The following is a 14557-nucleotide window of genomic DNA, read 5'->3' as shown; positions in this document are numbered from 1 at the left end:
GAAAGCAAGAGGAGAGCAAAATCTTAATAGATCATCCACAAAAACCGTCTACCAAACACGTTTATTGTAGAACAAGGGTGAGAAAGGGAATCAAATCAATAAGGTTAAAACAATCATTCAAGAACTAACATAGAGGCAAACATTTTGATACAAACAAATTTCGGGGGCATAGCCGAGAATCCACGGGTCAGCGGCTACCGTAACGTCAAATAACTAGCGCTAAGGATAGAGAGTGTCAATATATAAAATGGCTGGAGTATCCTGAATCCTAAAAGAAGAAAAAAAGAGGGGGAAGGAAGTAGAAAGCAAATCCCCCTGCCCTCACAAATTCGTAGTTCTAACTACATTTGAATTCTTGTTACACATCCTAAACCTTCTCTCCCTACCATCATCAAATCAATCCTACACAAGTTGACCCACTTACCCATCTTCAACAGTCAACATTATTATAAGAAGGGCAGGTCAAATGGTCACGTTGTGAAAAAGGTCCACAGCTTCTTCCCTATGGAAGCTTCACCTGGATGTTCCGACTCTTCTTCATCATCATCCTCATCTTCATCACAAGATTCACTTTTGTATTTCCCGCGATCGCCGTACTTGCCTGCAATTTCCGGTGACCCATTCACTTCTTCACTCAGAGATACCATATCAGTTGAATTTTTCGACGTACCAGCAATAGTGACATCTTGATTATCTCCAACCGTACCACACTGCACAATAAAAGACCATGAAATTAACTAACGATCCCCAGAGTTGAATCAGCATTCACATTGCTGCATCATTGAGTGTCGAGGGAAAGGCCAAAACCAAACCGAAGTTGAGACAAATTAAAACGATCGAAATGAAAGAACGACATAACCTATCTCCTATACAGATTGGTTTTTCTTGGGAAAAGAACTCGATAAGAAATAAGCTTCAGTATTGCAAATGGAGTACACGTTTTAAGATTAAAGAAGAATATGCAAGACTAATATGAACGAAAAAAGATAAAAGACGAGCTCATATACTGAAATTAGACGAACATTGAAGGAAATAGAGGTTCAAAATCATGATGCTCAACAAGAAACTAGGATTGAACCATACCCTTACAAGGTAAGTGCTTCCAGCATTGTCGCTGGCAACCCCCATTGATGGTGTATGACGAGCTTTTGAATAGTGAACGTCTTCCTCTGTACGATTAACAGGAGCATCTTCTTCATTTCCTTTACTAATGTTAGATGGGTCTTTAGAAGCACCTACACTGAATAAATTATGTAGCAAAAAACCCAAATCAGATGAAAGACAAATTATAACTTGTCTTAAAATGGCATCACAAAATTAAAATGTAGAGTAAAGAGCAATAACTTCAAAGGGTCATGCACATATACATAGTTTTTTTCAGGCAGGTTGGGTTGGGGCTATGGGAAGGTGGGTGCCACCGTAACCACGCATATGCACTATAACACGAATTCGGGGCATGGGTAGGGTGACATGGTGTAATAATCTAGCCTATCAGTTTTTTTTTTTTTTTTCCCCTAGTTCTCCCTACATAGATAACAAAGGAACAATCAGAATCTTACGCTTTAGTTCGCCGGAGATTGTATCGTTTTTCGGGAGCTCGCACAGTGGGGACAGCCCTCTGTCGCCTTTTCCGTGGTTGACCTTCAACAACACTGCCAGAGCGTACCTCACTGTCATCATTATCATTCTCACCCATGATTTGAGATGAATTAGCGTGTGTTCTCTTCCGCAAATTCCTTCGTGTGCCTTTGCCAGCAAGACTAGATTCATCCCGACTCTCATTATTCAGCTGACTAGAATCCTCAGCATTTCCATTTGGATACTCAACCGTTTGCTGAAGTTCCCCAATTATAGCCTTAGATTCTTCAACAACCGCCTTAACAGATCGAGTTCTACTGATTTTAGGCTTTTCTCTCCTGGGACGTAGTTTTCGCTGATTTACTACCCTTGTGGCAGAAGGTTGGGAATCAACTGCAACTTCTGGTGCCTTACTATTAACGTTACTTTGATCATCAGTTGAAAGATTCAGGCTTGGTTCAACCTCCCTGCCACTAACATCAGACTGAACTCTCTTGTCGTCAAGAGAATCACTTGCAATTGCAAGAGATAACTCTGCCTCCTCTTCACTTGCAGATACTCTCTTGGAAGGTTCGGCCGGAACATCATGTTCGTCTGATATTGGTGCCTCGTCATCATCCTGTTTCTCAAATGCTGGAGATGCAATCTTTTTACCTGGAGAGAACTTAAAAATCTTAGACGTGCACTTACGAAGCCAAGAAATGGTTCCACTAGAAGTATGAGTTGTTGGACCAGCTGCGCCTGGAGTCAGTTCACCATTTCGCACATCAGAAATACCCAGAGTTCCACCTGGAGACATATGCAGTCCTTGAATTTCCATATATCTATCAGGAAGTCCGGGCAGATTAAGAACATCAGCATTTTCAATACCACCCAAAGATTGCAAATCTGAAAGCACAAACTCAGATGCAGTTTCCCCACAGTTCTTGCAGGTCATGAGTTTGTCAACATATGAAATAAAGCGATCTCTCTCCTCCACAAGCCGTTCTCGCTGGTTTTTCAACTTATTGCTAAGTTCGAGAAGCTCTTCAATGTCCTTACGTATCTCAATTCTCTGCTTTTCCAAATGTTCTTTATTAGCTTCAGCTTCCTGTTTTTCTTTATCAGTTTTGAGTCTCTCGAGTTTCAGTTCCTCCATGTCTCTTCTAGCTACATCTCTTAAAAATTTAATATTCTCCAACTCTCTCTCCTTCTCTTCCTTAAACAATTTCTCTTTCTCCCGGAATTCTCTTTCCATTTCTTCGACCCGATTCTGCATGGAAGATTCTAGTTCTCTTTTTTGTAGTTCAAAATCATGCAACATTTGGCTTCTATCACTTTGAGCTTTTTCAGCAATAGCGGATTTCTCATGCTCCATACTAGCTGCAAAGGATTCTCGGGCTAACTTTAGATCTTCCTGCTCCCTAAGGATATAAGCTTCAGTTTCTGATCGCTCATTTCTCAACCTTTCCTCCTCAGAGAAGATCCTTTTTTCAAATTCTTCCTTTTGCTGCAAAAGAGTCTTCTGCTCTTTCTCAACCTGAGCTCTTTTCTCATCCAGCTCTTCCCATTCTCTCTCAAAAGTTTCTTTCTGCTGCTTCAAATCCTCTGCTTCCTTCAGCAGTAGTTCTTTCTGTTCCCTGTACTTCTCTATCTCTTGTTTCAATTCAGACTGCAAACGGAGGAAATCAGACTTCTCTGTCTCACTCACTTGAAGACTTTCCTTCTCTTCATGTAATTTCAACAGTTGTGCTTCATTCTCCGCTCTAATTTTCTCCACTTCAGCCATTAAACTGATCAGATCCTCTTTATCAGTGAGCAATTGTTTCTTCTCTGCCTCAAGCTTCTTCTCCTCAGTTTTCATTGACTTCTCTCTTTCTTTCGAAGCCTTGAGCTTTGTATCATAGTCTGCCTCTTTCTCCTTGAACTTCTCTGTTCTCTTTTCGAGTGCCTGCTCTCTTTTAGCAACCTTTTCCTCCATGTGCTTGATTTCAGCTTCCTTTTTCTCCACTTCAGACACTTTGTTTTTCAATTCTTCATCTAAAGATTTTCTCTTTTGATCAATTTCCAGCTCAAACTCAACTTTCTTTGCATCTAAAATGGCATTGTGTTCATCAAGAAGTTTTTGAATCTCAACCTGTTCACATTGCAGTGGTTAAAAATACAATTAGACTATTTCAAATGTTACCAGGTACTGTATTTCTCTTCTTTGGAAATAAAATTTGACGATGAAATCCCTGAGAAGAGTAAAAGAGGCTACTTTCCCTTAACATATACCAGGGTTCAGTTGATATCAACCAAAATCAAACTAATCCGATGAGCATTAAAACCAGTTCAGTCGAACTTAGCAACTACCAATCTTTCATAGGAGGTAAAAATATATATTGTAAATCAAACGAAATCAAACCAGTTTGATCGTAAATGAGATGCATACAGAAGCTGCCATAAAAAACTATACGGTTCTCACGTAGATTCCATACAGCAAGTGGAGTGACAGAACTTACCTTTTCACGAGCACTAAGCTTTTCTTCTAACACAAGTAACTCCTTCTCTTTAATCTCCAAAGTAACTTTCAATGCATCGGATTCCTGCATCCAGAAGAAACAGTAATATTAAAACCTGTAAATATAATTCACTGCGCATCTGTTGGTTGCTTGAAGAAAGGTACTAGCCTGCTCTTTCAAAGCTATGTTAGCTAGCCTACTACTTATATCTTCTTCTTTCCTTTTCAGAGCTATATTAGCAGACTCAATTTTCTTCTGAGTCTCTTCAAGATCTCTCTCTTTCTGTTTCACCATCCTATCATTCTCATTAGCCCTCTCCTCTCGCTGATTAAGAATTGTTTGACCCTTGGCAAGCCTCTCTTCTGCATCTTGCTGCTTTCTTTCCCATTCCCGTAAATCGTCGCGTTGTTTAGACAATGTAGCCTCGAGAGCTTCTCGTCTAACAAAAGTCAAAATTGAAAACATCATTTTAAACTTGTGTACTTTTTGGTTCTAGAGAAAAATTACAAGAATGCGATAAGATTTAAGACAATTATCTGAGAATAGTGCATACTCTGCATTGAAGGATAGACGATCCCTCCTAAGTGCACCTTCCCGAGCCTCCAGATCTTGCAGCTTCCTTTCCACCTCTGAGTTCTTCCGGCTCACCTCAGCAAGTTTTGCATCAGCAGCACGAAGTTTTGCCTCCACCTCCAAAGATTTTTCTTCAATGCTAGTTACTAAAGCATTGGCTTCAGATAGCTTTGAGTCACCTGTGAACTTAATTTCAGCATTTTCTGCACGCATCTCACGTAAAGCCTTCTCCAGCTGCATGGCAATATTTCACATAACAGCAATTCAATCATTAAGTAACCCCGCAAAGACCTCTGAAGAGAGGAGTGCATATGCAGGTGGACAGGCTCATTTAATGGGAATACATTTACCTATACAAATTATACACTAGATAAGGGAAAATGAGTTCAAACAATTCAAGCCCTCATCCTCAAGACCCCGCTTTTCCTAAATAGAAAGAAAAGGAGAGAACTTGAAATATAGTCCCGCTAATGCAAATGGTCATATGTAGAACAGTAAATATACATTTCATTAAATTGTATGGAACATCCCCCTTCCCATGATCATCTCTATCCAAATAATTCCCTTCCCTTCCCTCCCTTCTTCAAAAATCACTCATTGAAACATCAGTCAATACGATCCCATCAGGTAATCTTAAATACTTTTTTCTCGAAAAAAATGAGCTTACGTGGAAATAGGAAAAAACATAAAACATTAAAAACAGAGTCAATACGATCCCATCAGGTAATCTTAAAAGCCATCATTCCAGCAGGCAGAAACCAAGGTATTTCATTCAAGTACCCAAAAGGACTCAAGCCAGTACTACGTCCCAACTGGAACTTACACTACAAAAATAACCAAATTTGCAGTTAGGCTATTACCTAATACACAAATCTCCAAAGTCATACATCTTTACAAAGTTCCATTAACAAGATGCAAATAGAAAACATGCCAAAAGGTAGGAGGTTATAATAAGACCGATAACGAGAGAGGAATGTCAAAGTGAATTGACACCATAGGGATGCAAATGATATGTTAATAAACAAGATACAGAAAGCTAGGGCCTTACATCAAGAACGCACTCCTTCTCAACCCCCAATGCCTTCTTTAAACTTTCCTCTTGCTTTTCAGCATCAGATATTGCAATCATATGGGCCATTTGTTCTCTTTTGATAGTGTCGTTTGCTTCAGCCAATGCTTGTTTAAGCTCTTCATATTTTAAAGCCCAATCCTTTTTCTCAATCAAGAGAAGCCCCATGTTGTACTGGTACTCAAAAAGCTGTTTAAGACGACGAATTTGGAAGAGAGTTAATAACTATAATTAGTTCACCTGACGCGTGGGTATTATGTAAAAATATACTGCTCCCAAACACCTGGCGAAACAAGAATAAAGCTGAACTGGAAAAAGTTAAGATGCTTATAAGTAAGAAACACCAGATCGGTAACTCCACGTTCCACCAAAAATTAAAAGAAGAAACCATTAGCTCATAATACTACATAAACCAACTTAGTTACATATCCTATTCTAGGGCCCCCAACTCCATTATCCACATAATGTAACTATACTATTGGTTTGCAATTCATGGCACAAGTCGAGCAAGAAACCATAAGAACAAACTACTTCAACTCTGAACGACATTGCGAAACAGATGCTCTCAAGTAATCTAAATTAACGAAAATAATCCACTTAAAGAAGCAAGGACATGAATAATCAACAAGATCGTGAACAAAATCAACTGACCTCGTTTTCAAGTCTCGAGATCTTCTCAGCAAACCCTTCTTGGTCCAAGGCGGCCGCCTCAGCCGACCCCACAAACATGTCTCTCCCATTTTCAACTACAGTACCTGAAAGAGGCGTCGCAGTTTCACCAAAAGCAACAGTCTTCCCCTTGATCCCATCACCCCTGCGGCTCAAGTTAGGAGTAACAGAGTTAGGATTCGAGGCAGAACCGGCTCCACCCTTCTGGGCCCCGGTCTTGGGCGTGAGGGGCCAACCAGACCAAGCCTTCTGCGGCGTAAACATCACGAAACTCTCAACAGCACCAACTTCGGAACTAAACCCAATTCCAGGGATCGTGAATTCAACTTCATAAGCGTGCGAAACCCAAAATTCAACGGAGGGTGGGCACAAAAACCCTCACAACTCCCCAAGACTCGAACTACTAACCCCTCAACCCAAAGATACAAAGAAACACACGAGGAGATTCAAACAAGATACGTAACGAATAATCCGTTAGCCCAAACCCACCGCAAGCGAAGCCCCCGAATTCCGTCGAAAACACACAAAAAAAAAAAAAAAAAAAAAGAAGGAAGTTCCAAAATCAAACAAACTAAACTTGAAATCAAACCCTCAACCTTCCGCGTATTCCAGTTCTATTAAGAACGCCCTAGGCCGGACGTGAACGGAATTCCCAAATTCAGGCGAAATGAAGATTTGAAATCCGACAACGTCTCACAAATCGAACCGATCCCCCCTCTCTCTAATCTTTCTATCTATCTATCTCCAGCCTGCCTTTGTGCGCTTTTGTGCGGACCACTTGTTTATTTCTACGGGCCCCGACCGCAAACTCCACCCCCAAATTACCATCTTACCCTTCTCTACTTTTTAAATTAAAATTTCATTTTCCATATATGTATTCGATAATTATCAGAAATTATTTTTATTTTTTTTAAAAATGACCCTTTCACGTGAACAATTAAGAAGGAAAATACTCTCTTATAATTCTCTATTTATTTTATAAACCTTACTCTATTTTTAAATATTTATTTTATGAGGAAAAAAAAAAGTTAATAGACGCAGCAGCCAACCTCATTGACCAGGAAAACTCCACGCCGCCAGGGGTAGTTTAGGAATTTCACAGACCAAAAAAACCCACATCAGAGACGCCGCTGCCTTTTCCAGTTCGGAGCGTGCGAGATTCAGTGCATTGTACGCGCTGACGAAAGTACCCTTGGAGGAAAAAATGGCCGTTGGGTGAGAAAGGCGTAGTAAATAGAAGGAAAAGGGAGGGGTAAAAATGAGAAACAGGAGAAAGTACACGTGGCAAATGAAAAAAAAAATAAAGTTAAAAAAGGAAGGGGAATTCCACGGTGTACTGGTAGAGGAGGGGTTTGAAAAAGGTTTGAAGGAAGGTGGAAGGAAGATAAGAATTAAGAACAATTACATATTATTAAATATATTTTTTCTCCAATTATTTATTTAAATATATTTTTGTCCCATGTGATTCCCTTTCTTTTTCATGTTCCCAGCCATCATTTTCCATCTCCCTTTAATATATATATATATTTTATTTTTTTAATTTACTTATGAGTTGGACGTGAATGTGCTGAGTCAACTTTATTATTTTAATTTATGTTTTTTCTTCTTTTTAATATTATTTTAATTTTTCGGGTATATTGCATCTAATTAAGTTAGTAAATTTAAAAAAAAAAAATGTCAATTAAATCAACAATTTTATTAAGTGGTTGTTTTATTTATATGGTTGACTTTATCTTGTTTGACCGATAAATAAATGTTCTTAGTAATAATATCATATTTAGATTAATTTAGAAAATGAATATCCAAAAATCGAGTCTTGAAATATGACGTAATCAAGAAGTAGTCTTCTCATACACAAAAAAAAATTTCCTTTCAAAAGATGCTTTGCCCAAACTTGATTTACCTTCATACACAAGAATAGAATCCCAATTAAAAAAGTATTTAATTAAAAATTAATGAATAAATAATAATTAAATGCTAATTATTATTATTATTATTTGCAATATAAGTACGAGAATTTAAATGTAGTATTAAAATTTATTAATTTATAAAGGTGAAAATAGATTTGGTGAAGGGTGGCAATAAATATTTTCAACGTCACACCCATTAATTCTAAAAGGTTAATTAATATTTTCAATGTCTAACACATTAATTCTAAAAGGTTAATTAATGATTATGTTTAGGACCATTCTATGCCTATACATTTGTCATCTTGAACGGAGAATTATAATCCAATAGGTGAACAACTAAAATTAATTGAAAATATGAATCGTTCAACTAATAAAGATATTATGAAATCATCATCGATTGGAGAGGAGAAAAGTGTGGCGAGGATGCTAGCCCTCAATAGGGTAGATTAGAGAGGAGATGAAACATTTTTATAAGGGTGTGAAAACTTATTCCTAGCATACGCATTTTAAAAACTTGGAGGAGAAGCTCGAAAAGAAAAACATAAAGAGGACAATATCTGCTAGCGGTAGGCTTGGGTTGTTACAGACATATAAATCCGACAAAATCGAGGTTTTTTTAACCTACTTTAGAAATCCGCTCCGCTCGATTCGGTCTATTTGGGCACCATACTAACTAAGAAGGGGTCATTAATGTTTAGTCAACAGTCAACAATATTGAAACTTCATGTTGTGGTGAACATCCAAAGCTTCTTGGCTATTGAAACTTCACCTGGATGATTTGACTCTTCTTCATCTTCATCTCCAACTTCCTCACAAGATTCACTTTTGTAATGCCCAGGGTTCACGTCCTTGCCTGCATTCACTTCCTCACTCAGAGATACCATATCAGTTGAGTTTTTGGACGTGCCAGCAATAACATCATCTTGACTATCTCCAACTCTCCCATGCTGCACAATGAATGACCAGGACAATAAACTATCAATTGCCAGAGTTCAATCAGCATAAACATTGCTTCACCATGAGCCATGCCACAGTTGGCAGCTGATAGATACAACATTGAATGTAGGACAGAAGGTCAAAACCAACCGAAGTCGAGACAAAATGAAATAACGACATGTATCGAATGGTTTTTTCTAGGGAAAAAGGCGATACGAAATGAGTTTCTGTGGTGCAAAGATAGAAGTCAAGATCATATACAGAGTCTAGACAAACATTAAAGGAAATACAGGTTCGAAATCGTGATGCTCAACTAGATACCAGGATTAAACCGTACCCTTACGAGATGAGTGCTTCCAGCACTGTCGCTAGTGACCCCCATCGATGGTGTAGGACGAACTTTTGAATGGTGAACGTCTTCCGCTGTACGATTAACAGGAGCATCTTCTTCCTTTTCTTTATTAACAGTAGAAGGGTCCTTAGAAGCACTGAAAAAAATCAAATCAGATAAGATAAGTTAATAACTTGTATGAAAATACATATCAAAACTAAAATGTATAGAGGGCATGGGTAGGGCATTCGTGGTGTAACGACCTACGCCTTTCAGTTATTTTTTCCCAGTTTTTCCAACCTAAATAACAAAGGAACAATCAGAATCTCACGCTTTAGTTCGCCGGAGATTGTATCGTTTTTCGGGAGCTCGCACAGCTGGGGCAGCCTTCTGTCGCCTTTTTCGTGGTTGAACTTCCACGACACTGCCAGAGCGTACCTCACTGTCATCATGATCATTCTCATCCATGATTTGAGATGAATTAGCGTGTGTCCTCTTCCGCGAATTCCCTTGTGTGCCTTTGCTAGCAAGACTAGATTCATCTCGACTCTCATTCAGCTGACTAGAATCCTCAGCATATCCATTTGGATACTCGACCTGTTGAGTTTGCTGACGTTCCCCAACTATAGCTTTAGCATCTTCAACAACTGCCTTAACTGACCGAGTTCTACCGACTTTAGGCTTTTCTCTCCTGGGACGTAGTTTTCGCTGATTTGCTACCCTTACGTCAGAAGGTTGGGAATCGACTGCAACTTCTGGTGCCTTACAAATAATGTTACTTTTATCATCAGTTGAATTCCGGCTTGGTTCAACTTCCCTGCCACTAACATCAGACTGAGCTCTCTTGTAATCAAGAGAATCACTTGCAATTGCAATTGATAACTCTGCCTCATCATGTTCATCTTTCTTTGGTGCCTCATCATCCTGTTTCTCAGCTGGAGATGCAATCTTTTTACCTGGAGAGAACTTAAAAATCTTAGACGTGCACTTACGAAGCCAAGAAATGGTTCCACCAGAAACATGAGATTTTGGATCAGCTATGCCCGGAGTCAGTTCCTCGTTTCGCACATCAGAAATACCCAGAGCTCCACCAGGAAACGCCTGGAGTCCTTGAATTTCCATGTATCTATCAGGCAGTCCAGGCAGTCCAGGCAGATTAAGAACATCAGCATTTTCAATACTATCCAAATATCGAAAATCTGAAAGCATAAACGCAGATGCTGTTTCCCCACAGTTCTTGCAGGTCTTGCGTTCGTCAATGTATGACAAAAAACGATCTCGCTCCACAATAAGTCGTTCTCGCTGGTCTTTCAACTTATTGCTAAGTTCGAGAAGCTCTTCAATGTCCTTACGTATTTCAATTCTCTGCCTTCCCAAATGTTCTTTATTAGCTATAGCTTCCTGCTTTTCTTTCTCAGTTTTAAGTCTCTCGAGTTTCAGCTCGTCCATTCCTCTTCTCGCAACATCTCTTAAGAACTTATTATTCTCCAACTCTCTCTCCTTCTCTTCTATAAACCGCTTCTCTTTCTCACGGAATTCTCTTTCCATTTCTTCCACTCGATTCTGCATGGCAGATTCGAGTTCTCTTTTTCGTAGTTCAAAATCATGCATCATTCGACTTTTCTCACTTCGAGCTTTTTCAGCAGCGGCGGATTTCTCATGCTCCATACTAGCTGCAAAGGATTCTCGGGCTAACTTTAGATCTTCCTGCTCCCTATGGATATAAGCTTCAGTTTCTAATCGCTCATTTCTCAACCTTTCCTCCTCAGAGAAGATCCTTTTTTCAAATTCTTCCTTTTGCTGCAAAAGGGTCTTCCTCTCTTGCTCAGCCAAAGCTCTTTTCTCATCCAGCTCTTCCCATTCTCTTTCAAAATTTTCTTTCTGCTGCTTCAAATCCTCTGATTTCTTCAGCAGTAGTTCCTTCTGTTGCCTATACTTCTCAACCTCTTGTTTCAATTCTGACGGCAAAAGGAGAAACTCAGACCTTTCTGTCTCGCTCACTTCAAGAATTTCCCTCTCTTCATGTAATTTCGACAGTCGTGCATCATTTTCGGATCTAATCTTCTCCATTGCCGCCTTTAAACTGATCAGATCCTCTTTATCAGTGAGCAATTGTTTCTTCTCCACCTCAAGCTTCTCCGCCTCCGATTTCGTAGACTTTTCTCTTTCTTTCAATGCTTTGAGCTTTGTATCATAGTCTGCCTCTTTCTCCTTGAACTTCTCCGTTCTCTTTTCAAGTGCCTGCTCTTGTTTCCCAACCTTTTCCTCCATGTGCTTGATTTCAGCTTCCTTTTTCTCCACTTCAGACACTTTGTTTTTCAATTCTTCATCAAATGATTTTCTCTTTCGATCAATTTCCAGCTTAAACTCGACTTTCTTTGCATCTAAAATAATAATGTGTTCATCAAGAAGTTTTTGAATTTCAACCTGTTCACATTGCAGTGGTTAAAAATAAAATTAGACTATTTCAAATGTTACCAGGTACTATATTTCCCTGAGAAGAGTAAAAGAGGCTACTTTCCCTAAACATATACCAGGGTTCAGTTGATATCAACCAAAATCAAACTAATCCGATGAGCATTAAAACCAATTCGGTCGAACCTAGCAACTACCAATCTTTCATAGGAGATAAAAATATATATTATAACTCAAACAAAATCGAACCAGTTTGATCGTAAATGAGATGCATTCAGAAGCTGCCATAAAAAACTATACGGTTCTCACGTAGATTCCATACAGCAAGTGGAGTGACAAAACTTACCTTTTCACGAGCACTAAGCTTTTCTTCTAACACGAGTAACTCCTTTTTAATCTCCAAAGTAACTTTCAATGCATCGGATTCCTGCATCCAGAAGAAACAGTAATATTAAAACCTGTAAATATGATTCACTGCATATCTGTTGCTTTGCTTGAAGAAAGGTACTAGCCTGCTCTTTCAAAGCTATGTTTGCTAGTCTACTACTTATATCTTCTTCCTTCCTTTTCAGAGCTAAATTAGCAGACTCGATTTTCTTCCGAGCCTCTTCAAGATCTCTCTCTTTCTGCTTCACCATCCCGTCGTTCCCATTTGCCCTCTCCTCTCGCTGATTAAGAATTGTTTGACCCTTGGCAAGCCTCTCTTCTGCATCTTGCTGCTTTCTTTCCCATTCCTGCAAATCATCGCGTTGTTTAGACAACGTAGCCTCACGAGCTTCCTGTCTAACAAAAGCCAATGTTGAAAAGATCATTTTAAAATTATATTTTTTTGGTTCTCGAGAAAATTACAAGTTTATCAGAAAGGAGTGCGTACTCTGCATTGAAGGATAGACGATCCCTTCTAAGTGCACCTTCCCGAGCCTCCAGATCTTGCAGCTTCCTTTCCACCTCTGAATTCTTCCCGCTCACCTCAGCAAGTTTTGCATCCGCAGCACGCAGTTTCGCCACCACTTCCAAAGATTTTTCTTCAATGCTAGTTACTAAAGCATTAGCTTCAGCTAGCTTTGAGTCACCTGTAAACTTAAGTTCAGCGTTTTCTGCACGCATCTCATGTAAAGCCTTCTCCAGCTGAATGACAACATTTCACATACCAGCAGTTTAATCAATAAGTAACCCAGGAAGGAGGACCTCAGAACAGAGAAGTGCATATGCAGATGGACAGGCACATTCAATGGGAATACATATACCTAGAAAAATTATGAACTAAATAAGGGAAAATGAGTTCAACTAATTCAAGCCCTCGACCTCAAGACGGTCATCTACCCCAATAATTTAACATTCTCCTTTCTTCAAGAACAACTTCCAGAATCATTTTCAATCAATCTGGAAAGTAGCATAGAGGAACAAGATAAAGGAAAGAAAAGCAAAGCGAATTTGTTAGAAATCACGACTCTCCACAATGGTATGATATTGTTGTCCACTTTGAGCATAAGCTCTCGTGCCTTTGCTTTGGGCTTCCCCAAAAGGCCTTATACCAATTGAGATGTATTCCTTACTTATAAATCCACGTTCATTCTCTAAATTAGCCAATGTGTGACTCCCTCTCAACAATCCTCAACAGAATCGACAGGATACACAAGATATGTTAGTAAACAAGTAATAGAAAGCTATAGCCATACGTCAAAAATGCACTCCTTCTCAACGCCCATTGCGCTCTTTAAACTTTCCTCTTGCTTCTCAGCATCAGATATTGCAATCACATGGGCCATTTGTTCTGTTTTAAGAGTGTCATTTGCTTCAGCCAACGCTTGTTTAAGCTCATCATATTTGTAAGTCCAATCCCTTTTCTCAATCAAGAGAAGCCCCATGTTGTATTGGTACTCAAAAAGCTGTTCAAAGCAAAGAAATTAGAAGAGAGTGTGAGCCACCTTCTCCTAACTCATCTAAATTGACAAAAAATAATCCACTAATAGAACCAAGAACATGAATATTCCACAAAATCGTGCACAAAATCAACTAATAACCTCGTTTTCAAGTCTGTAGATCTTCTCAGCCAACCCTTCTTGATCCAAGGCGGCCGCCTCAGAGCCCGACCCCTTGATCCCATCACCCCTGCGGCTCAAATTAGGAGTAACAGAGTTGGGATTCGAGGCAGAATCGGCTCCAGACCAAGCCTTATGCGGCGTAAACATCACGATACTCCCAACAATTCCACGGATCGTGAGTTCAACTTCATAAGCATGCGAAACCCAAATTTCGGTGGGTGAACACAAAAACCCACACAGCTCCCAAGACTCGAACTACAAAGAATACTAAATCCTTAACCAAAACAATGAAACACACACGGGGATTTAAACAAATTAAGCAACGAATATTCAGTCAGCCCTCACCCGACCCAGTCGAAGCCGCCGGAATTCCGTCGCGAACACAAAACAGAAGGAACTTCCAAAATCAAACCGCTAACCATTCGTGTATTCCAGTTCTATTATGAGCGCCAAAGGCCGGACGTGAACAGAATTCCGAATGTCCGGGCGAAACGGAGATTTGAAATCCAACAACGTCTCACAAAACGAACCGATCCCCTCTCTAATCT

General features: G+C 39.5%; 1 protein-coding gene across 1 annotated transcript; it reads right to left on the bottom strand.

Annotated features, from left to right (window-relative positions):
- Positions 1-78: 78 nt before the first annotated feature.
- Positions 79-14557, bottom strand: LOC111445125. The gene is made up of 16 exons (XM_023083358.1): positions 13989-14557; positions 13644-13853; positions 12839-13092; positions 12477-12747; positions 12311-12391; positions 9881-11976; positions 9556-9706; positions 9007-9229; positions 6355-6749; positions 5683-5892; positions 4615-4868; positions 4230-4500; positions 4062-4145; positions 1560-3694; positions 1084-1240; positions 79-710 (listed from the first exon to the last, which is right to left on the bottom strand). The coding sequence occupies exons 1-16, from the start codon at positions 14154-14156 to the stop codon at positions 471-473; spliced, it is 7200 nt and encodes a 2399-aa protein (XP_022939126.1). The 5' UTR covers positions 14157-14557; the 3' UTR covers positions 79-470.

The sequence above is a fragment of the Cucurbita moschata genome, unplaced genomic scaffold (assembly GCF_002738365.1).
Source record: "Cucurbita moschata cultivar Rifu unplaced genomic scaffold, Cmos_1.0 Cmo_Scf00007, whole genome shotgun sequence".
Classification (NCBI taxonomy): domain Eukaryota; kingdom Viridiplantae; phylum Streptophyta; class Magnoliopsida; order Cucurbitales; family Cucurbitaceae; genus Cucurbita; species Cucurbita moschata.
The sequence above is the reverse complement of the archived record's forward strand: the minus strand, read 5'-3'. Positions and strand labels throughout refer to the sequence as shown.